Below are 23,550 nucleotides of genomic sequence, written 5' to 3' on the forward strand. Positions count from 1 at the left end.
GGACATTAAGAAATTTGCAGGCAGGGAAAGAATTCATACTGCAGATCGAAGTATGCCCTTTGTCTGCAGACGTCGTGGCTCTCGGCAAATCTGATGGCTAAGCACAGATGTCTGGGGTTATTCCACTAAAGATTTCCTCCCAAGTTTACGTAAAAATATCAGTAACTCTAACTGCAGTATCATCTAGTACATATTTCTGAAACATCTTGTCCATAAGAATCACTTGAAAGATTTTTGTCCAAAGTTTTGCGTAAATCTTTGTTATTTGCAACCTCACCCCAAACTACCAGTCTGGTAACTCCCATCAAAAAAAGAAATGAGGCTAGTTTGGCATGGACCTGTTACTGAGGAAGCCATGTTGTTTCTTTGTGATCTCTGCTTCCATTTCTAGGTGTTCACCAAGCATTTTAAATCAATTTAATGGTAATCTTTAGCAATTTGTTCTAGAATTTTTCCAGGGACTAAAGTCAAACTTACTAGCCTGTAGCCTGCAAACTATATTCACTTTTCCTTTTCTGAAAACTAGGACACTGCCTTTCCTCAATACTGTAGTATTTGTCTAGCTTCCTCAGAATAGAAAGCAACTAAAAATTCCCTGATGAAAGGATAAAAATCAACAGAATGGCTCAAAAGAGGTACACCAGAATAATTAAAAAACAACATCAAAAGAAATCATGATGGAAATCTTAGGCTCTCCAGGGTGATAGACCATCACTTAGAACTCTCTCTCAAAAAAAAAATCAAAGACAAAGATGGGGGCAGATGAGGGTGTCTCTCCAAAACAGCCAACTGAGGAAGGACAGGGGATTTGAAACTCAAGATTTGGAAGAACATGAGATCTTTACAACTTGGAGTCCAACAAGAATGAAAAGACATGGAAATCATATTAAGAATTACAGTAATTTTCAAAAAAACATGACGAAATGAAAAGGCTGTATTCCTCACTTAAGGAAATCATCCAAGAAAATCACACAAAAGTATTGGAAAATAAGGATAAAGTACAGATCACTAGATTTCATAGGACTCTCAGGGGACAGTCCTAAGTCACCTATCAACTTCAAATATTACACACAGCCTGGAGAAAGTCCTTTATATGCCAGTGAAAAATCTCTTCAAATTGGTAAATACTGCAAGTTTATAGGTGAAGTGGAATGTGTTATTTTGAAAAGTAACTTAGTTTTGTCTACCTAAAAAACCCCTCACATTTCTGAACTCCTTTATGCACGTCAGTTTGGTTCTTTGATATTTTAAACTTTCTATACATAGTGCAATACAGTATATTTTCCTGAGAAGGCAGGAGAGAATCAGATGACTCATTTGAAGGCACAGTAGATGCTCAGAGGGACACAATCTGTTTTCACTTTGTATGGCGAGATCCGACATTTGAACCACTTTTTCAGCTGCCCTGTGCCCAACACTGGCCCAGTGAGGGCAAAGATGATCGAGGGTCATTGAGATTGAGGCACAGGCTCACCGCTATCTGTTATTTTGTTGGTAAAAAGCTGGTGCTGTACAAACCATGGACACCATTAAAACCACAAGCCTTTCAGTGTATTTTTCCAGGGTCTGGGCTTGTACTGACCTTTCTCAGAAAACCTGATATTGTTTACCATTGGTGAACAATGCTGCTTTAGTCTAAAGGGCTGTGCGGACCTCTGGAACTCTGAGGAGCAGCATTATCTAACAGAACAAAAGTCAGGTCAGAGACCTGGCTTCGTCCCTCAATACTACTTAGTGTCCGACCTCAGACAAATCTCTTTGGATGTTTTCTCCTCTATGTAGGGTTTAGACTTCATAATCCCAAAGGTTTTTATTCATCTCCCTGCTCTCCTCCCTGTCCCAGTAATTCGGTAATAGGAAACAGTTCTGTCTTTTCAACACCCGAGGCTTAGACTGTGAACCTGCTACTAAGGGTTAAAGTAAGTAGTATCACAGGGAGATGGTTAGGGCTTCAAGCAGGGAAGACATGTATAAGAAGCATATATAGAAGCTTCAAGATGGGCAAAACCTACAAGAATCCAACTTTTCTTTTAAAAAGCACCATTTCTACTAATTGTGGGCCTTAGAAGGTAGAACTGATAATCAAACCAAAAAAGCTCATTCTAGGAATTTAATTTCCTGGGCATCAAGGACCAAGACTAGACACAATTCTCTACACTTCCCTGGACATCAGGTCTGTCAGAAGAGGACAGGAAGTGGACCTGTGATTTCACTGGCAGAGAGAAGTCCTGGATAAACAAACTTCCTTTACTAGTGCAGGGCACTGAGAGGTGACTTGCCCCATATCACAAGTCAGTAGGATGTGAACATTCTCTGCTGTGCAAATATAGAGATATCTGCCCTTCTACAAGTTATACAGTGTTATCTGCTCTTCTTTAAGTACAACCACCAGATCTATCTATTCCTATGTTCTAGGAAGTGAGACTGGTCACCTTGTAATCTGCTTCCTGAGGAACACTCTTGCAGCAAAGATAACCTTACTCTGACAGCTAGAAAGCTAATTTTTTTTAAAACTTTAATAAAAAAATCCCATACATATTGTGAAATCCTAAATGAAGAAACAACAAAAATGAAGAAGAAACAGTATGGAGAGAGAGACGCAATGGAGCTGTAGAACCAGCATCTTGAATGAAGCCCCAGGTTTCAGATCTGATACCATCAGGAGCCCTCTTAAAAATAAATTACAAAAAGGCTGTTTGGAAACAGATTAACTGTGATTTCTTCTGAGACGCCTACACAGCGTTGTGCACACTAAAGATCAGTCCGTGAACTAGCTGCTTTGGGGGCGTATTTGGGCATCAGTTCATTAATTCTGCGAATATAGTCTGACTTTTCGGCACAGCCTTTACACACTTCACCCCAGTCATCCAGGATCTTCTTCAGCTCCTTAACTCTGAGTTTCTTCAGATCTGCTGTGCTCAGGTCAATCTGTTTATCTGGAGGAAGGATGAGGGAGATGTTAGTAACTGAGGAGGAACACAGCACCAAGGTGGCAGTACCTGCTTTTACCCTGTTTTACTCACTCCACAAGCCTCTCTTAATGAGCTGCTTCTTCACTGCCATGCAGGGGCAGTCACACTATTTATCAAAGCTGTTGTAACAAAGCTGGCTCACAGGTGAGAGGACAATGTCAATTCCTGGTCACTCGTTCAATAGAGGCAATGAGCTAGCCACCAGTGAAGCCTAAAATGACTAGCCTTGGTAGCCAGGCCCCCACCACTGAATATTACTCTCCATACATATAATAAAAGTTCAATGCCTGCTTCAACAATTAAGTCAGCTAGACTGTTTAAAAACAACATATTAGACAGACTCTAATTTGAATGTGCTCTTCATAGCCAATGACAAACTGTGGGAACATCCAACTAACTGGGTTCTTTCTGCAGACTTTTTTGGGAGGTCAGCAACTTCTACAGCGGGACATGAAAGAAACGACTCACAGATTGTTTTGATGCTCTTAAAATAAGTAGCAAAAACCTCTACCTCAGTAACAGTACTTTCTGACTTTGGCTCTACGTGTCGGTCTATGTTTCTGCGAACACACTAACAGTATGAAAAGGGGAATACCACCACTCCCAAAGCTGTTCAGACTAGGGTGACCGCCAAGTCCTGCCAGAGCAGCCGATGAGATGAAGCGCCCATCTGAGCAGATCACCTATGCCACAGAGGAGGCTAGTATCTGAGTGGACAGAAGAGCACCGGGCCCAGAGCCAGGAAGACCCCAATCCAAACCCACCTTCAGGCACTTACTAGCTGTGTGCCCACAGGCAATCACTGAACATCTGAGGATAACAGCACCTGCCTTCCAGGGTTGTTTCGAGGATCAAACAAAATATTATTTGTAAAACCCATGGCCTAGTGCCTGACGCAGAGGAGGCACTTAATCAATGCTTATTCCTTTCTCTCATTTCCTTCCTTCCTGACGCTTAGGAGGTAGAGGCTAGGTCAGAACTCACCATATTTGAGCTCACAGACTTGACTGTCTTTCTTCTTTAGCTTCTCACAGATCTTCTCAACAGGAATGTGGTGGCTAAGAGGCTTGGACACTTCACTGATGATCTTGGTGGCTGCATCACTGGTGGCTCCAATGTAATAGCACTGGAGGAAGAAAGCACAGTTGCTTAAGAAACTTTTACATCAATTTCAGCAAAAATAACCAACACACCACTGAAGTCGGACAGTATATGCAATAATCCATACCCAGAGTCTCTGACCTCTTTTTGAATAAAAGGGAAGGAGATATGGAGATGCCGTCTCCTATCTCCTTCAGGACCAAGCTTGGTCATTTATATTTGCACACTGCTTAGTTTTGGTTGTGATAGGACAATTACTTTTACAAATAACAATCAAGCAACATTTATTAAGAGTCTATGTGCCAGGGTGCTGTGCTGAGTGCCGGAGATAAAAGGAAAGGTAAAAGACAGTGCCTACCTTCAAGGAGCTTCCAATCCAACAGAGGTGACAACATCCAAACAAGCATAGACAAAACAAGCTATGTATAGGATAAATAGGAAATAATTTAACAGAGGGGCTGGGAAAGGCTTCCAGCAAAAGATGAGATTTAACTTAGGACTTAAAAGAAGCCAGAGGGGCAGCTAGGTGGCACAGTGGATAGAACACTGGCCCTGGGGTCAGGAGGACCTCAGTTCAAATCCGGCCTCAGACACATAACACTTACTAGCTGTGTGACCCTGGGCAAGTCACTTAATCCCAACTGCCTTGCCCCCCCAAAAAAAAAAAGAAGAAGAAGAAGAAGCCAGTCAATAGGTAGAGTTAAGGAGGGAAGAGGCAGGGGGGGACAGCCCATGTTGAACAACAGTCAATATTACAGAGTCAAAATTTTTTCTTAAAAATATAGTTTTATATTTTATATCCTAAGTTATTCTAGTGTCATTCAGACTTTTAACAATCAGATCTCCAAAAGGAACTGAAGTCAAATACTTCCTTTCCAGCACTTCTAACTTCAAAATAATGTTTTTTATCTCTGACCACAAGACACTAGTATATATAATACTTCTGAGAAGTTGTCTGAAATTTTATTTTTATGTTTGAAGATTATTCCAGTCTTGAATGACTTTATCTTGAATTACCTTACCTTACTTGTGGTAAGAACTACAGGGAGAAAAGCTGGCTGGTAAACCAACTGTTGAGCTTAAAGGCTGAACCCAATGAGCACAGATTAAGGTCTTAGAACAGGACTTCAGCATGGAAGGAAACCTGTCTTTTATCAATGGATTTTGATAAACCCATCTAGAGAAGGCCAAGCCATGACATACTCACCAAACGGTTTTCTTTTCCTTTTGCATCATTGCAAAACTTCATAAGTTCATTTTCAATGTTGCTTGGGGAAAATGTGACATCTCTGTCTTTAAGGTCTTGGTAAAATTTTCCCAGAAAAGAAATGCATACTATATTAAAAAAAAAAAAGGGAAAAGAGTTATAGCAGTCAAACGTGTGCTTATTCCAAATATCCAGAAAAATACCATCAAGAGACTTGCCTTCTAAGGATTAACTACAATTGGTTCTTTTAACATTTATTAGGCTTCCTAATTGTATCAGCAGGTATGTAGTACCAGGTTTTGATCAGTGGAAGACTTAGATACCGCACTTGTGTTCTTTCTACTATACAATATATGACAGTTAACCTGGTAATACATGCTAAGTATTAATGAGTGTTAAAATTATTCCTAAAAAGTAATATATTTACATTTTAAACATGAGTCTCCTGGCAGGATGTCTTTACCCAAAAGAATGTGCCTCTAACAGTGGCATTCCAGGAACTTTGATATGAAAAGATTTATTTGGGGGCATGGGTCCATTTGGCTGCCTATTCTGCCTATGCTTAGGATGGCCCGCTTAGACACCAGAGAATAAAGATCCTGGTTGTCAGTGAGAATTTCTATGCAAAAAAGGGCTGTCTAAACTAAACAATGCATCAGAGACCCATAAATATCCTAATAGCTTCCTGCTGCATCTGTTCACTCATGCATCATGTACTTAATGACCTGGTGACCTGATAGTCCTTTCTGGTTCTGGTTTTAGTTCCCTGACTAGCCTTGCAGGTTTGATAGTGAAGTTCTCCATTAGCTGGATGTCCGAGAAATTTTTTTATCACAAATTTCTTATTTCAGAATAAAGCATCAGCCACTCTGGAATTCTCTGACTTAGAAGAAGCCAAACTCAACAAATGGGAGTGGGGTCATATAGGCCAGTACTCTCACAGGCATAAGAATCAAAGGCATTATCGGATTTTAAAGCCAGAAGGTCTTTAAGAGAGAAAGAGTCCAATCCAACCCCCCATTCCCTTTATTTTACAGATTAGGAAACTGAAGCTCAGACTGCAGAAGAGGTTTGTACAAATTCACATGGTTAACCAACATTTATTAAGCGCCTACCCTCAAGGAGCTTGATAAAGAAGAAAGGACACATACCTTAATTGTGTAAGTTAATGCAAAAGGTAATTCTGGGCCCTGGGGTGGGGGGCAGCTTGTACAAAAGCGGAGATGTCAAAAAGAGGAGTGCAGCATGTAGGTGTGGTGCAGCAGGAAGTCAGTCAGTTGGGTGCAGGAGGGGGAGTCATATGAATTAAGTCTAGAAAGACAGTTTGGGGCCAGACTGTGAAGGGCTTTTAAAATAACAAACAGAAAAAGCTGTATTTGATCTTAAGAGGCAATATTAAACCACTGACAGGCACATCTCAACTCACCACGCCTCATAATACCCTCTTCTACATGAAATCATTCCTTCCCTAACTGCTTTGTATACACACATATATATATATTTATGCGTATGGGTATGTTTACATATACGTATATAGACATATGCATGCATATGTTGTCTCCCCTAATAGAATGTAAGCCCCTTGAGAGTGGGAATTGTCTCATTTTTTTTCTGCCTTTAGTTGCTTGGCATAATGTAGGCATTTAATAAATGCCTGCTGATTTCTTATATGGGAAAGCTTGTGCTTTACAAAAAATGTCACTTCAGTGGCTGGGTGAGGATGGATTGGAAATGAGAGGAACTGGAAGCCGGGAGACAAATTATGAGGTTATTGCAGTTATGTAGGGAAGAAGTGATGAGTACACAAACTAGCTTTCAGGCCACGTGAGTGGAAAGAACAGCTTTAGTATTGCAAGATCTGAGGTAACTCAAAAGGCCTCCCCAACAAGGAAATGGTTCAGAGGACTGCTTTGGGTGATGGGCTAACATGAACTGACTAAAAACACAACAGCTCTGCCAAAAGAGAAAAAAGCAGAAAAGCTTTTTAGGGACCCAATAATAACAGTCTTTTAGCTACTAAGGTATCAGTATGACTTTCCTGACGGTAGCTGATTTGTGCTGATCCCCCCACATTTTTTCACAACATCTAGGAGTGTACAGTCTATATAATGGAACAGAATAACTTCTCATCAAGGGTCCTATCTCAATAATGGACATGAGCACTTTATGATTTAGAGAATGTAGTGGGGTACAGTGTAGAGTGCCAGATCAAAAAGTTTGACATTTCATGGTTAAGTTTTTCTGATACTCATGTTTTACTATTTAAAAGTAATTTGATGTGAAGAATATACTTTCGAAACTTTGTAGCTCTGAAATACTCAGTTTTATTACAGAGTTAACAGTATTTAAATCTTGCCTCTGTCATTATTCTTAACCTGCGTGACTTAACCTCTCGAGGTCAGTTCCTAATTGTCAAAACAAACAAACAAGGGGGTAGGAGTCGATGACCTTAAAGTTTCCTTCCATCTCTAACTGTAGGAGCTATGATTTTAATCTTCAATCCTGAGAAACTGGTGCTGCCCGTATCATTAGCCCCATTTTACAGATTAAAAACCAACCAACCACACCAAGCAGAGGAAGGTCGAGCCCATCAGTTCCCTGCCCCCTTGGCCGATGCTACTGAAGAAAGGGCACAGCTGAGATTTTTCACCGGTCTCGATGCCGCAAGGAGCCCCATCCCGGAAGCAGGTGAACGAGATGCTCAATCCCGTCCCAGCCTCGGCTAAGACTTAAGAGTAACTCTGGGATACCGGGGTGGTCAAGTACGTCGGGTTAGAACAGAGCCTGTTTTTAATCTGCATCTTTTGGCATCCTCCAGAACTGCTCCCCCCCCCCCCGGGTCTTTCCCCCTAACAGAAAAGTGCCGGTGGTTTCTTCTCCACGAGAACAGCCCCTACCTCCTTTTACATAGTGATTCACATTTCTACGGAGGCTCCAGCTCACAAAGGGCTCTCTTCCCAACACCCCGGTTAATGGGTACTACAAGTTCTCACGGACGCATTTTCCGGGAGAAGCAGCCTAGGCTCCAAGTCCAGGGGCAGAATTAAAAAAACCCGAGACCCTTCCGGGCGGGGGCGAAGCTCACTCTCAGAGACAAGTGACCCCACCTGGCCCACAACCTCAACAGGCCACCCCAGGAGGAGGGCAGTGCGGAGACCCCCGGTCGGGGCCTCAGTTTTCCCTCCTGTACAATGGAGATAGGCGCCTCTTTTCAGCCCACTTCCTTCCCAGGATAACGCCGCTCCCCAGCTGGCTAAGCCGGCCCCGAGGCCCGGCCTCTTCCTCTCCCCTTTCCCGGTCCAGCCCCACCCCACGGCCAGGCCCGGCTCCTCGGGTGCCCCCGTCAGCGGCAGCCCCGGCCCAGCTCAGGCACCAACTAGCCTCGTCTCCCTCCTTCCCCGGCTAGGTCAGCGTCTGCCGCCCTCACCTTCGCAGTCCCCCGGCCGCAGGGCCCGGCTCCCTCCCGGCAGCACCGTCAGGGCCAGCGCCATCGCCAGCCCGCGAGTGGCCCACATTCTCCTGGTCCCGCCGCCGCCGCCGCTCGGACTGATCCACTCCCGGCAGCCGGGTCTTCTCCAAGCGCCGGCTCCAGCACCGCCGCGACATCCCATTGGCTATCTCTCTCCGCTCCTTCCTACGTCTGACTCTCCCATTGGTTGTGGCCTCACAGAACCCAGACGGGCGGCTCCACGACGCCGTTTCTTATTGGTTGACGCTATCATCGGCTCTCAGCCCGGGACAGTTGGCGGCTGCTGATTGAAGGAGGGCGGGACATGGAGAAAGTGGCGGCTTGGCCCCTCCCACCGGCTTACCGGAAACGGAACTGGTGTGGGGGCTGCCATCTTGGAGAGGGACAGCTTGGTAGTTGCGCCGCCTAGCGGAGGGCGGACAAAAGCGAGAGACGGAGGCTGCGGTAGGTGGGGGGAGGCGGGGGGCGGAGAGAGAGGAAATGCTGCTGCTGTCAGTGGGGAAGAAAACGCCTCGGCCTCTGAATCTATTGATTTACTTGTTTCTTTGACCCCAGTCTTGTTTTCCGATTTGTCCCCGTGCCTCCCTACTTCATCTCCCACCTGGGCATGCTCAACCATAGACAAAATCAGTCACAGTAACTTCAATTAAGCGCCACATACTAATGGCCGCTCACAATGGATAGAGCTTGAGACTTGAAAGAGGGAAGACCTGAGTTCGAATTTACCTTCAGTCACTTAGTGGCTGTGTGACCCTGGGCACGTCATTTAACCACCTCCTGCCTCAATTTCCTTATCTGCAAAATTGGGATAATAGCCCCTAACCCTCACGGGGTTGTTGAGACAGCTGCTATCACTAGCCTCAATTTTGCAGATGGGGAAATTGAGGTTTGGAGAGATAAGTCAGTGCCGTACCCAGTGTCTCATGTATTACAGCATTTGAACCAAACTCCGAGTCTAGCACCCTAGCCACCAAGCCGATCTGCTTCTTTATTAGGAAAGTCTGGAACAAGACCCAGGTTTCTAGGCTTTGTTAACTTGGAGTCCCTAGCCCCTTCCCTCATGCTGCACTGTCCCCGGGCAGGACATCCTCTCCATCCAGTCATATCAGTTGCTGCAAAGACCGGCCCCCCTCATTGTGTTCTTTCAACTTTACCTCTCGTGGTCTCCAGTCTGTCCCATAGAATGTGTGTGTGTTGGGGCGGGTGGGGGTCGGGAGTGGGGCTCCCAATTCACTTTTCCCCTTAAGGATCATTTCATCCATTAAGTGGCTCATTCACCTCTGCTTTCTCTCCCTTAGAGCAGCTTTTATTCCGGCCTTGTGCCACCACAAATGCACTTTAAAAAGGACTAATTCCTGGAAAAGTCCCCAAAGGTCCATTCTCTCCCTCAAGATCATTTATTTATTTCGTGTATACTTATTTGTGCACATAGCATCAGGATGTAAGCTCTTCGGTTTTCCTATCCCTCCCCTCCAGCGGCACAGTACCCGGCTGGTAAGAAATGTTTGTGGATCTTTTAGTTTAATGAGTTCTCCCTCCAACCTTCCCTGGCTTTGCTCTTTGCCTGTCTTTGGCCGTTGCTTTGGCGTTTCTGGCAGATTTACTCAAATTTCCAACTTTTTAAAAAGGGTCCTTGTTTCTTTAAGGTAATAATTGTAAAGGCTTTGCAAACCTTAGGGCGCTACATAATTGCTAGCTATTATTTCTATTGTAGCGTCCCTATCAGGGCCACTCCTCAGCTCCTGCTCTTACGGGCTGGCTGCATCCCTGGAGGCTTCTGACTTATTGCTCAAAGTTCTTCTTCTGAGTTTCTAGCTTTGCTGCACTGGGCACTCCACTGATGCACTTTCCATTCAGCCTGTAGCCTCAATTCGCTTTTCGGAAAGGGTACTTATGAGGTTTATCAAAAGCAGTAGTAGTTACAAAAACATTCCCCTCCAAAAGAGGAGTACACTCTCCACCTGCACGTAATAAGGTCCATGGAGAGAATGGATTTCTACTTAGAGTATGAGGGTAGAGAGGCACATGGCCAAAGTGAGGCCAAAGGATAAACTTACAACTCCTGGTTTCTCAGGGTCCTTTTCCTTTTCTGGAATCTTCATGAAGTCCCTCTTAGGTGCACCTCTCTTCTGGCATCTGAGGACTGGTGCCTTGGTATATCCATCTAAAGGGTGCTTTTTGGTTACTGACCCCTGTAGCTAATATTAGTACTCTGGTGGACTCCTCTACCAACTTGGGTCACCAGTAAGACCCCTGATGGGACCTCAGAATCTCCAAACTCACATAGTCATTTGTGGGGTGGGAGAGGAAGAGTGCATAGTTTTAATCAGAGAGTTCAAGTTTTCAGACCCAAATAACCTGTGTCCCAAGATACTGAAAGAATTGACTGCTAATCCCTTGTCACCAGTCTCTGAAAAATTAAGAACAGGAAAGTGTTAGTATAATCTTTAAACAATAGAACAGTGAGCCTTATTGACAACATTCTAGAACATATTATTAAAGAAATGATTTGTGGGCTTTTGGAAAGGGAAGTATTAATTGGTAAGATCCAGTATTGCTTTATCTAGAAAAAGTTTATGTTTACTACACTGATCAGGCGAATATTCTAGTCTAGACATTCTCTTCTACCTAGATTTCAGAAAAGCATTTGCTAAAATATTACACATTATCCTAGTAAGTAAGAAATATTTGGACAAGGTGATAGTACATTCAGGTAGATTTGGAATTGGTTAAATTACTGGGATCACAAAGAATCAGCACAAATGGATGGATGTCAGTTTAGAGCAGGGGTTCTTAACTTGGGGTCTGAGAACTTTTTAAAAAATATTTTTATAACTGTATTTCATTATGATGTAATCCTATGTATTTTATTTTATGCATTTAAAATATTATTCTAAGAAGGAATCCATAGTTATATGAGACTGCCAAAGTGGGTCCATGGCTCCCCAAAAGTTAAGAACCTGTGTTTTAGAGGGAGGTCTCTAGGGATTTGTGCTTGGCCTTGTATTGCTTAAGGCTTTTAATAGTAACTTGGATGGTGGCATAGATGGTATGCTTATTCAATTTATAGGTACTGCAGACCTGGGAGGGATAAATAATATGGATGGTAGAGTCAGGAACCAGAAAGATCTATGTAGGCTAGAAAAGCGGGCCAAACTTAGTAAGATCAATTTATAAACAGGCAATTATTAGGTGTCCGCTATGTGCCAGGCACCATGCTGGGTACTGGGGACACAGACAAAACTGCCCTTAAGAAGCTTATATTCCATTGGGGAAAATACACACACACACACACACACACACACACAGAGACAGAGAGACACATGCAAGAGACAAAGATAATAAGGCAAATAACATACAAAAGTGTGTGTGTGTGTGTGTAAGACAATAGGAGTTGGGGGGCATCAGGAAAATTCTCATGTGGTGGTGCTTAACTTGAACTTTGGAGGAAAGAAGGGATTCTTAGAGGTGGAAGTGAGGAGAGTGTGCTTTCAGGTATGAAGGAAAGACCGTGCAAACAAGGTGGACAGATAATATTATTTGTGAGGACAGCAAGAAAACCAGTTTAAAGAAACTCAGTACCAAATCAGATTGACTCAAATTAAAATATTCATGTTGTCCCATCCAAATCCTTCCTATTTCAGTCTTCCAGATGAAAATTGATGGGGATAAATATAATTCTTACAACTGGGTTCAAAAAGAAATTGCACAAATAAGTAAAGGATGGGAGAGGTGTGGCTACACAATAGTTTGTGTAAAAGAGAAATGTGGGTTTTGGGGGACTGTAAACTCAATGTGAGTTAGCAGTATGATATAACAGACAAAAAGTAGGGAATTAATTCAGTCTTAGGCTGCATTAATTGAGTCATTCAGAACAAGGGAAGTGATAGTCCGACTATATTTTGCTGTGGTTAGACCTCATTTGGAGTACTGTGTTCAGTTCTGGTAGCCACATTTTAGGAAGGACATCGATAAATTATAAGAGATATAAAGAAAGGTGACCAAGATGGTGAGGAGATTGGAGACCATACCATTTATGGATTTATAGAAGGAAATGAATTTTTTTTTTTGGTGAGGCAATTGGGCTTAAGTGACTTACCCAGGGTCATGCAGCTAGTTAGTATTATGTGTCTGAGGCTGGATGGAAATGAACTTCTAAAGAAGAGATTGAGGGTAGATACGATAGCTGTCTTCAAACATTTGGAGGTCTATTGTAGAAGATAGATGGCATTACACTGGTTCTACTTTGCCCTGGAGGGAGGAGTGAAGAGTGATGTGTGAAAATTGCAGTGATGTAGGCTTGAAGTAAAGAAAGCCTTCCTAACAATCATACCTCTCCCAAAGTGGAATGAGCTGCTTTGGTGATAGTAGTGGCTGCAACACTAGATGTTTAAAACAGAGACTGTATGACCGATTGTCAGGGTCATTGTAGAGGGAATTACTGTTCGGTCAATAATCAATTGAGTCAATAAGTATTTCTTTAGCAATTACCATTGTGACCACAGTCCCAAAGCCCATTGGTATAGGACTTTCTCCTCATCGATGGAGATGAATGCCCTGCTCTGTGTGAGGGGCAAGGCAGAGTTGGTAAGGGTGAGAGAGCTCTTTGATCTGTTCCAAACTTTTCATTCTCTGAATCTTTTCAGACTTTGGGTGCTTTTGACTCCCAGATTTGAGAGGATCTGAGGTCATCTCCACTTCAGGTTGCTTAAGGAAAAGACTCTAGAAAGAAGCTAACATGAGAGGAGTTGGCCGTCTCCATCATGTCCCTATCTTCAGTTGGCTACATTAGAAACTTTGGGAAACTTTCCCTTGGAATGAGATATAGGACTCTCTCAGTTGAATTATATGTCTCCCAATGGGAGAGCTCCTACCATATTGTCTGTTATATATTCTCCTATGTATACTTTCTTTGATTTCTCTTTATCTATTTGGATAAGTGGGTTTTCTTTGATAATTGCTATGTATGTGCATTGTGGAACCAGTATTTGGAGGGAAAGGAGTCAAACCTCAGGTATAGAGTTTGGGGTCCTCCTTCCCCCCAATATTGAAACATTGATCAGAAGTTAGCTTGAACCTGGAACGCACAACGTCTATACTAAAATGGAGACAGTAGATATAGTTCTAGCCTGGTAACCCCTCTCTCTGAGGAGAGCAGAGTGGCAGCTTCCGACCCCTACCCTCCTGCTTCCTCTCTTGGCAGAGAATAAAGTTGTTTTTGGAGAAAGGTGTGGGGAGAAGAGACCAGATATGTCTATTTTCTCAGCCATACAAAGAGCCCGTCCCCACCATGCCACATGTAGGGAATGGCCCTTGCCACATGTGCAGCCTTACTATGCTATATACCAGGCATCGTGCTAAGTGCTGGGGATATAAAGAAAGGCAAAGCCTCTACCTTCAAGGAACTCATATTGTAACAGGGGAGAGAAATGCAGACCATGTGAAAGAAGATATATTCAGGATAAATTGGAGATAATCTCAGAGGGAAGGCATTAGAACTAAGAGAGCTTGGGAAAGGCTTCCTATGGAAGTGGGGATGTCCCTTCATGGGTACAGTGTAAACCATGCAGCTTCTCGTTCTGTAGTTTTCATCCATGTTTTTCCATAAATTCACCATAGAGTATCCACAAGTTTGCTAGAGGCTTTTCTATAAATTCTTTATTTCTTTTCTCCTGGGGTACTAGTGGTACTCTACCATAAAAAAGATAAACAATAGTTTGGATTTCACAAATGTTTGAGTTCCATAGACCTAGGCTTAGCAATGTGCCAATGCATGTGCTGTGCTGTGGATTATTCTCAGAGTTATAACTAGGATGGAGTGACTAGGGCTTTGACCTAGGGTAGGAGAATCTTGAGGGGACTGAGAGCACTTGTGTCCTTCATCTAAGGAAGAGGGTAGGAGTTGAGCCCAGGGAGAGCAGTGGTTTCATTGTTCTATCTCTGACTTGCAGGGATTCTTCAGAGGAGGTGGTGGGACCCAGGCTCTGGTTTCATTTAGAGATGGAGAGGGAGGCCTGGCCCTGACCCAAACAACATGTTACCCTTAGTGCTGGGAACAAAGACACCTGCTCAGTGAGAGAGTTGAGAAAGGGGTGATTAATATACAGACCATAGCCTATACTCTACTCTCTAGAAGGTTGCCATTGATCCAGGCTCTTGCTGCTCTTGGAGGCTTCTAAGCTGGCCCTCCTTGAGTAGGTGAACTTGGGGCCAGCGTGGGTGAAGTATTTGCCTCACTCCCAACTCAGCTACTTATCCTGAGGATGGAGACCTACGAGCAGTGCCCTGGAAGGGCTGGGCACCTGACTGAGTCTGGGCCATATCTCACATAAAAAGCACCTCATTATATAGAGGCTGGCTTCTCCTTTAGAATGTAAACTCTCTGAGGTCAAAGTTCCTCTTTGTTTCTTTAGCAGCCTGAGATCCTTGCCAGCGATAGGTCCCTGAATAGAAAAGCGTTGGATATCATGACCACTACATGCTGCAAGGAGGCCAGGTCCAGGGTTCCTGAGTTTTTAGACCTAGTCAATGCTTCTGCTTAATAGTGGGGGTAATAAAGTATAGCACTGGGGTGTGTGTGCATGTGTGTGTGTGTGTGTGTGTGTGTGTGTGTGTGTGTGTGTGTGTGTAATGGAGGGGGAGAAACAAACTGAATTATGCTTTTCCTAAAACTACTGGGTTCAGAACTGTCTGGGTACTAGCAGGACCTGGGCAGGGGTTCATAGGAACATAGCTGGACGGCAGATGTGTTGTTATACGTTGTTGCCATTAGTGATTCTATACCAGTAGCAAATCATTGCATATAGTGTTCAGGTCAGTCCATTTGTTCTTATAGGGGGTTAATTCCATTATGGCAAGATCATGTGACTGGAGTTCTGTGAGATATAGCAAGTTCAAGGCACAGTTTTTAATGGGGGCTTGGATCTGATTCTGAGTCTACCCTAACCACACCCCTTCGACTTAGTTGACAAAACCATTCAGAGGGAGATGGAGCTGAGATATAGAAGGACATATATTCTCTGAGAACTATAGTGAGGATGGCACTTCTTCGGTGTTTCCCCTCAGCGGGGTTGGAGTTAAGGTGAGCATGGGATTTCTCATATCATGGTACCTCCTATTGAAGAGAATGGCCTAGAGGCTAGAAGCGCCACCTGGTGGTGAAAGCGGGCCAGAGGCAATGGTCTCTAAGGTCTCTTCCAGCTCTGTCAGTCGGTGACCTTGGGAGATATGGGCTCCAGTTAGCTTCACCTCAGCTTAGCCCTAGTTTCAGTAAAAGTTGGATGAGTCCTCCCATGGCCTCAGGCCGGTGACTTGCCCTCTCAGCTGTCAGTTCTGTCCTCTGGAAAGTGAGAGTTGGGCTAGATGATCCCTGAGAGGTTCCTTCTAGTTTTAATATTATCATTATATTTTGAAGGCTTTGTAGGAATTGGTTTCAAGGCGTCTTTCATCTCCCTCTTCAAAAACACATTTGCTGTAAGGGTTAACATTGCCCAGGAATTAGGCTTCTTAGGTGCCAGATGTGAAGAAACAACTGATCTTACTTCCTAGTTATCAAGAATAATTAGTTAAAATGGTAAGGTGAGATATGTTTCCTTTCCCCTTGGGGCACGGGAGCTCCACCGTAGCAATTTCCTGGTGTCCAGAGATCTCTGACTGTAAGGGCTGGTCTCTCCCCCTTCTGCCCTACAACTGAAGGCATCTTTTGTATTTGCTCCAGGTGTTAAAAATCCTTAGTTATACCTCAAATTATAATTTGCAAGTAGAATCCTACCTAATGCAAGAATTTTTAAATTTAATTCCAGCACTTTTCCAGAAGGAGCTAGTAGAAAGTAGGGCAATGAAGATTTGGCCTCAGTGAAATAGAAAAGGGTATTTGATAAAGATGATTGATTTGATTGGTTTTAGAAGATAGATGATAATAAGACACCTCTCTTCCTGTAGGTGGTAGTGGTAGGGACTACAGATACTGAATGTTTCATAAGCTGTTATATTGGGAAGATTTTATGGAGTGTGGGGAAAGCAGTGTATCTGGAAATGGTTGAAGTTTTAAAAATACCATTTTAGATATTAAAAATACCTTTAAAAAGGGCAAACTCTTTAAACAGATGTTGCCATTTTCTTTTTCTTAGTTATCCCCTTTACCATTAGGGACTACAATGCAAAACTTTTCAAAATCTGGCTATATGCACCCTTCTTCCCTTGACTTGATAAAGATCTTTGCAGGGCTTAGTTCCTGCCCACCCCCTACCAAGAGTTCTGTCCAGGGAACTTTCCATCATATGGTTCCTTCCCCCCAAGGTCATTTCAATCCTTTTGACCTTGTCTTTGACTTGAAAAGCAAATATTTAATGGAAGAATGTATTGTGCCAAGGAGAACATTACTGTTCTCATTGGGTACCTGAGGCATGTAGACAAGTCATTTCCTTTTCAGAGCCCCAATTTTCCTTGTCTGAAAAATATGGACGATACTACTTGTTCCATCTGCCTCACAGGTCTGTTGTTAGTAAAGTGCTTTACCTATATATAGAAGTTTGAGTGCTTAGTATCAGGATTATTATTAACTATGACAAAAGAATCACACTCCAGGTTCATATGTGGAGTATCCTGCAAAGAAGAGGCTTCTTAAATAGAGCAGAAAGATAGACCCTGTCATTATCTCTATACCTCCATGAATTTCTGATCTCTTTACACAGTGTGTATATGTGTGTGTGTGTGTGTGTGTGTGTGTGTAGAGGGGTGGAGGTGGTGCAAGGGCTGGGGATGTTGTAGATCACAATTTGCTTACCCCATATACATCACATCACATCTACATCTATATCTTCCTATAAATCCTTCACGGAAGATCCATCCAGCAAACTCCTCACTTTTTCATAATATTTCATAGATATGAATGTAGCACTTGGGCTGTCTATCTTTTATTTCTCTCCTTTTTCTAGGCATACACATCCTTTCTCATGTCACTTCTCATGGGCAAGTCACCCTTGATAATATGCAGTAGCTGCTTAAGTCCATCATGCAATTATTATCCTTGGGGTGACTAGCAATTTTGATTTTTCAGATATTGAGGTGCTTCATGATTCATTTGATCAAATGAGACAACATATGCACAGCACTTTGTAAACCTTAAAGTGCTGTACGTATGTTATTATCATTATTTTTGTTTTTGTTTTCTTTGCTAGGCAATGGGGTTAAGTGATTTGCCCAGGGTCACACAGCTAGTAAGTTTCAAGTGTTTGGTCTGAGGCCAGATTTGAACTCAGATCCTCCTGACTTCAGGGCCTAGCTGCCCCAAAACTGTGGACTTCTGCTATTGCATGATTTCTTGAAAGATAATAAGAGCAGCTCAATACTTATGCCATCTTTCGAATGAAGCCAATGGGGTTAATCTGAGCTAGTTTCCTCTTCCTATAGACCTGTGCCATTTTGCTTCCTAGGGTGATGAAACTCCAGGGCCTGCTCCTTATTCCTTTGGCTTTGGACCAAAGAGTCATGAATGAAAGAGATTTGGGGTTCATTTTCCTTATTTTGTTCTGTTGTTCTCATTTGGGTGTCCTGCCTGGGGCTGAGGCTTAACTGAGGTTCTAGGTAGAAAAATGCACTTGAAAGAGCTATCAGGAATCAGAGGAAACGAGCCACTTATTTTACAATTTTTTAATTTAAAAAGTTTCCAATTTTTAACTCAACCTGCCATCCTACTGAAGTGGCTACTCCCTCCAGCATCCATAATCCACCTAAGTCTCTTTATCCTGTATGACTATGATCCCCGCTTTTTCATAAACCTTCCTCTGGGGGTCCACCCAGTGTTCAGGAGGTCTTCTGCTAGGTCTGTTAACATTACATGAGTACTGTGAATGTAATGGAATGTTATTTCACTATAAGAAAAGATGAATACGATGAACACAGAGAAACATGGGAAGACATATGAAATGGTGAAAAGTGAATTAAGCAGAACCAGAAAAACAATAAACACAATGACTATAACAATGTAAATAAAAACAACAAAACAAGTGAATCAGAGTACTGTAAACTTTCTTTTTTAGGCAATTGGGGTTAAGTGACTTGCCCAGGGTCACACAGCTAGCAAGTGTCAAGTATTTGGTCTGAGGCCGGATTTGAGCTTAGGTCCTTCTATCTTCAAGGCTGGTGCCACCTAGCTGCCCCATGAGTACTGTGAAATTATAAAGACTAAGCTTGGCCTCAAAGATGAGATTTGGGAATGCACCTCAGTTCCCTCTTTGTAGAGGTGAGGGACTATGGCTGTGGAGCACTGCAAAATTGTTAGATTTGGTTGATATTGGTTGGAACTTTTTTCTTCTTTTTTCTCTTTGTTATTATTATTATTTTTCTTTATTAAAAGGGATGGCTCCCTGGGAGGTAGTGAAAAGGAGGGATACATTGAGAAATGCATGTGATATAAAACAAAATGTATCCATAACAAACATTGCATTGCATGGGTTTTGGTGCAGCATTTAGATTTTCCATCTGTTCTTCCTCAGCTTTAGCACTTGACCAGCGTCCTTCCTTTTCTGATCATACGTGTTTTTGGATGTCATCTTTTTTGCTTCTTGCATGTCAGTCTTCATTGGTAATAACTCCGACCTATCTGAACCCCCTATACATCTCTTCACTGCTCTGAGTCACCTGCAATTTTGATCCTTCAGAGATTGTGATGTTCTATGATTTGTAGCTGTGTGGCATCTTTGAGAAGAATACTAATGTTAAAAATATAGGTTTCTGTTTCAAGGAAAAGTGAATAATTTCTCAAATGCAATCCAGCCAGTTCTCTTCTTTTTAACTCCATCCGCAGCATCCAAGATATGGGTACTAATCATGTGTATTCTTATTTTTTTCTTTCCTGTGTTAGGCCAGATTGGTGGTTGATTTCTTTGGGGGACGTTTTATAGTATTCCAGTACTCCTCACGTCTGCCTCCTGGCTTCCTTCAGATCTCAGCTGAAGTCCAACCTTCTGTAAGAAGCCTTTCCCAGGACTCTGTAAGCTTAGTACATGAGACTGCCCCCAATTTATCCTGTGTATGTCTTGTCTGTTTCCCTCATTAGATTGTGAGCTCCTTGAGAGCAGGGACTGGGTTTTTTTTTTAACCTTTCTGTGTATCCCCAGTGCTTAGCACAGTGCCTGACACATAGTAAACACTTAATAAATGCCAGTTGACTGACTGACCAACATGATATGGTTAGCACAATGTCATCTACAAGTAGGAGCATCTGTAGTCCCTTACTCCCTCGATGAAATTTCTCTTCCATTTTGACTCCATTGACAGCCTCTATGACAGAGGCAAACATCTTTGGTAAACCCAAATCTCTATGCTTTATATTTTGATATTGGTAATCAGGGGATTATTTAACAAAGTGATCTCTGTTGTTGCATCTATCCCAATGAGCTATATGAAGGGACAACATCTCCTTCTTCTCTACCTGGTTCTAGGTAGCACCAAGTTAAAGGAACCCTGTGGAGCAAAGACACAAATCTTTAATCCTCTGGTTAAAGTTGACCTTCTTCCATCCAGACAGCTTGTGAGAGCTGCTAGCTCTGCTCCTTTCCCCTCTCTTTTCGCGATCTTTGGAGGTGTATCAGCCTGAAGTAATTTGTATAACCCAGACCAGTTGCCCTGGTGGAAGACAGGAGATGGAGAGTATTCCTCTAACGTCCAAGAATAGTTAGGAAGATCATACTGATGCCAAGTGTACTGCAAGGGATGGAAAACAGAGACAGAGCAGAGGTGTTCCTATAGATATTTAAAAAGACCCACAAGGTGGGTTGTGTGACCAGGGTGTGTGTGTGTGTGTGTGTGTGTGTGTGTGTGTGTGTGTGTGTGTGTTTATGTATATGTTTAAACAGGTTTAAAAAGGCAGGAGGTAATCTGGTATGGAATCATGAAAGAATTCTAATACCAACATCTGGAGAGATAGTTTCTGTTGGAAAAGAGCTGAACTGTGGGGAATAGCACAGCTGAGTAACTGCAGAAGGGAGAGGGCTCACCATACTGGCCGGGAGTGACAAAAAAATTAATGGGATGGTGAATATACATGTAGAAAAGGAATTGATGATCACAAGCCCCAGCAGAGCTTCATCAAGAACAAGTCATGTGAGACTGACCTCATTTCCTTTTTTGAAAGGATTACTAGCCTAGCAGGTGGAGGAGGCAATGCTGTAGATGAAGTATGCCCAGATTTGGTCAAATCATCTGACAAAATCGCTCATGTGTTTCTCATGGAAAAGAGGGAGAGATGTGGGTTGGATAATGGCATACCAACTGGTGTATTCAGAACTGGTGGAATGGCTGCACCCAAAGAGTAGTCATTTATAGTTCAATGTCTGCTTGGAAGGAAGTCATTGGTAGAGTGCACTAGAGAGTTGTGCCTGGTTCTTGTAGTTTAACTTCTTTTTTAAACTAATAACACAGATGAACATATAGGTGATATGATTATCAAATTTGCAGATGACCATAAGTCTGGGAGGAAGAAATAACATGACAGGCAGATTTTTTAAAATAGCTTGACAAGCTAGAACATTAGGTTGAATCTAGGAAGACCAAATTTAATAGGCCTCATTGTAAAGTCTTATTTTTGTTGTTGTTAAATTGTTTTTCAGTCATATCCAACTCTTTGTGACCCTGGTTGGGGTTTTTTTGGAAGAGACCCTGGAATGGTTTATCATTTCCTTCTCAGGCTCATCTTACAGATGAGGTACTATAAGGGAAACAGGGTTAACACATGTCCAGGGTCACACAGCTAGTATGTGTCTGCGGCCAGATTTGAACTCACAAAGATGAATCTTCCCGTCTCCAGGCACAGCACTTTGTGCACTGTGGCGCCACCTTGCGGCCTTTAAGGCTTATACGTGAGTTCAAAAAACCAACTTCACAAACATAAGATAGAAGAAGCACGGCTAGAAAGAAGTTCGTTTGAAAACATCTGGAGGTTTTTACCTACAAGCTCCATATAAGTTAAAAGTGTTGACACATAACAGCCCAAATAGTGCAATAGTGGGTTCATTGTGAGGGATATTATCCAAGATGGAGAGAGGATGATTCTGTTGCTTTCTGCCTTAATCAGACTTTTAGAATACTGTGTTCTGATTGGGGCATCATAGTTTAGGAGGGATAGTGATAAGCTGGATAGCATCAAGAATAGGGCAACCAGCATGATTAAAGGTCTCAAGGTTATGCCATATGAAGATTGGATGAAGGAATTAGGAATCCTTAGGTTTGAAAAAAGATTTAGCGGGAAGCAAAATAACTGTATCCAAGTATTTGGAGGGCTTTTGTGTGGGACAGGAATTAGATTGGCTTTGATTTGTCCCATGAGGCAGAGCCTGGAGCAGTAGGTGGAACTGCCAGGAGTGGACGTTACAGAGAATGATTTTGATTCCTTGTAAGGAAAACCTCCTAATAACTGAAGCCATCCAAAAGTGGAATGGCCTACTTTGGGAGGGTATGGGCTCTTTCTCAGTAGAAGTCTTCAGGCAAAGGTTGAAAGACCAACGGTTGGGTATGTTGTCAGGTGAGGGGATCCTCATTCAGGTATAGTTCATACTGGATTTAGTTCTATTCAATTCAAGTAACACTAAGTGCTTGTCATGTGCAAGGCACAGACACTTGAGATACAAAGGCTAAAATAAAATAGTTCCTGCTCTCAAGGAGCTTACATTCTTCTGGCCCATACGGCTTCTGACTTCCCTTCCAGTTCTGAAATTCTGGGCTATGACAATGGCAGTGTTGCTGAGCCCACAGTGTAAGCCAGGAGTGGAGGACAGTGACAATGGAAGAGCTTTGGGGAGAGGACAACCGCCAGAGAAAGACCAATAGAGAGCATATTCAGGGAGGAACAGTGATGTAGAGCAAATCCTGGCTTCCCTTGTCGCTTTAAGTCACAAAGGCTGTGGAAGTCTCTAGGGGTAGGATGGCCAATTGTGGTAGGGAGGTGTGTCGACTTATGGGCTCAACTGCTAGTCTTTTTTGTGTCCTTTTCTTTGTCAATAAAATCATTTTATGTTTTGAAGCCTTGTGAGACTGAATGTTTTTAAGGGAGGTTGCTGACCATCCTTAGAGAACTGTTGAAATTCCTAAGTTGATCTTGGGTGGGGGGATAATAAGCCAGAGAAGTGAGAAGTTCCCAAAGTATATCCTGGGCCCTTTATATCCTTAAGGAGCCTCTGATACAAAGGTTATAATAATCTTATAAAGGTTACTACAGAAGAAGTATAGGGTAGCTATGGGGCTCAGTGGATAGAATTCCAGGCCTCGAGTTAGAAAGACTCATCTTCTGAGTTCAAATCTGGCCTTAGACACTTACTAGCTGTGTGGTCCTAGGCAAATCACTTCACCCTGTTTGCCTCAGTTTCCTCACCTGTAAAATGAACTGGAGAAGGAAATGACAAACCACCCTAGTATCTTTGCAAGAAAAACCCCAAATGGGGTCATGAAGAGTCAGACGTGACTGAAAATGACTGAATAACAACATAGAAAAAGTTGGCATGTCTCCAGGCTTTCTGGTTAAATCTCTGAAAACCAGTTGGACAGATAAATATAGTCTCCAAATTCACCAATCAATAGCATTTCCTTTCACCAGCTCTTACCTTCAATGAGCAAATTCTTCTTCCTTTTTGCTATTTAACAATCATAGAATAGTTGTCACCTGAGCTGAGTGGGTCATTCTAGATACTGGTACTTCAATGAACTCTTAACCAGAGTGCTGGGATTTTGAGGTCTTCTCTAAACTTTGTCATTGAGCATTCTAGAACGCAGGATGCTAGGTCTGGAAGTAACCTTGGATCACAGAA

At 42.7% G+C, this 23,550-nt stretch overlaps 1 protein-coding gene and 1 long non-coding RNA gene across 2 annotated transcripts; both read right to left on the minus strand.

The window, feature by feature from the left end:
* Nucleotides 1–2,498: 2,498 nt before the first annotated feature.
* On the minus strand, nucleotides 2,499–8,906 carry MANF (mesencephalic astrocyte derived neurotrophic factor). Its single transcript, XM_020999122.2, has 4 exons — nucleotides 8,708–8,906; nucleotides 5,281–5,408; nucleotides 3,957–4,098; nucleotides 2,499–2,936 (listed from the first exon to the last, which is right to left on the minus strand). Exons 1-4 carry the CDS (start codon nucleotides 8,889–8,891, stop codon nucleotides 2,752–2,754), a joined length of 639 nt encoding a protein of 212 aa, XP_020854781.1. The 5' UTR covers nucleotides 8,892–8,906; the 3' UTR covers nucleotides 2,499–2,751.
* Nucleotides 8,907–10,044: 1,138 nt separating this feature from the next.
* LOC110217005 (uncharacterized) lies at nucleotides 10,045–23,494 on the minus strand. Its single transcript, XR_002326938.2, has 3 exons — nucleotides 23,347–23,494; nucleotides 12,849–13,000; nucleotides 10,045–11,159 (listed from the first exon to the last, which is right to left on the minus strand). It is a non-coding gene; the product is annotated as an uncharacterized LOC110217005 (long non-coding RNA).
* Between the last annotated feature and the right edge of the window lie 56 nt (nucleotides 23,495–23,550).

This window comes from Phascolarctos cinereus, unplaced genomic scaffold (genome assembly GCF_003287225.1).
Source record: "Phascolarctos cinereus isolate Bilbo 61053 unplaced genomic scaffold, phaCin_HiC Scaffold_4;HRSCAF=312, whole genome shotgun sequence".
Classification (NCBI taxonomy): domain Eukaryota; kingdom Metazoa; phylum Chordata; class Mammalia; order Diprotodontia; family Phascolarctidae; genus Phascolarctos; species Phascolarctos cinereus.

Coding starts and splice junctions, on each gene's coding strand:
- MANF (XM_020999122.2), bottom strand. CDS start 8,891: ATGGGATGTCGCGGCGGTGCTGGAGCCGGCGCTTGGAGAAGACCCGGC. Junction 5,409..8,707: donor GCGGCCGGGGGACTGCGAAG/GTGAGGGCGGCA, acceptor TTTTTAATATAG/TATGCATTTCTTTTCTGGGA. Junction 4,099..5,280: donor AAGGAAAAGAAAACCGTTTG/GTGAGTATGTCA, acceptor TTCTTCCTCCAG/TGCTATTACATTGGAGCCAC.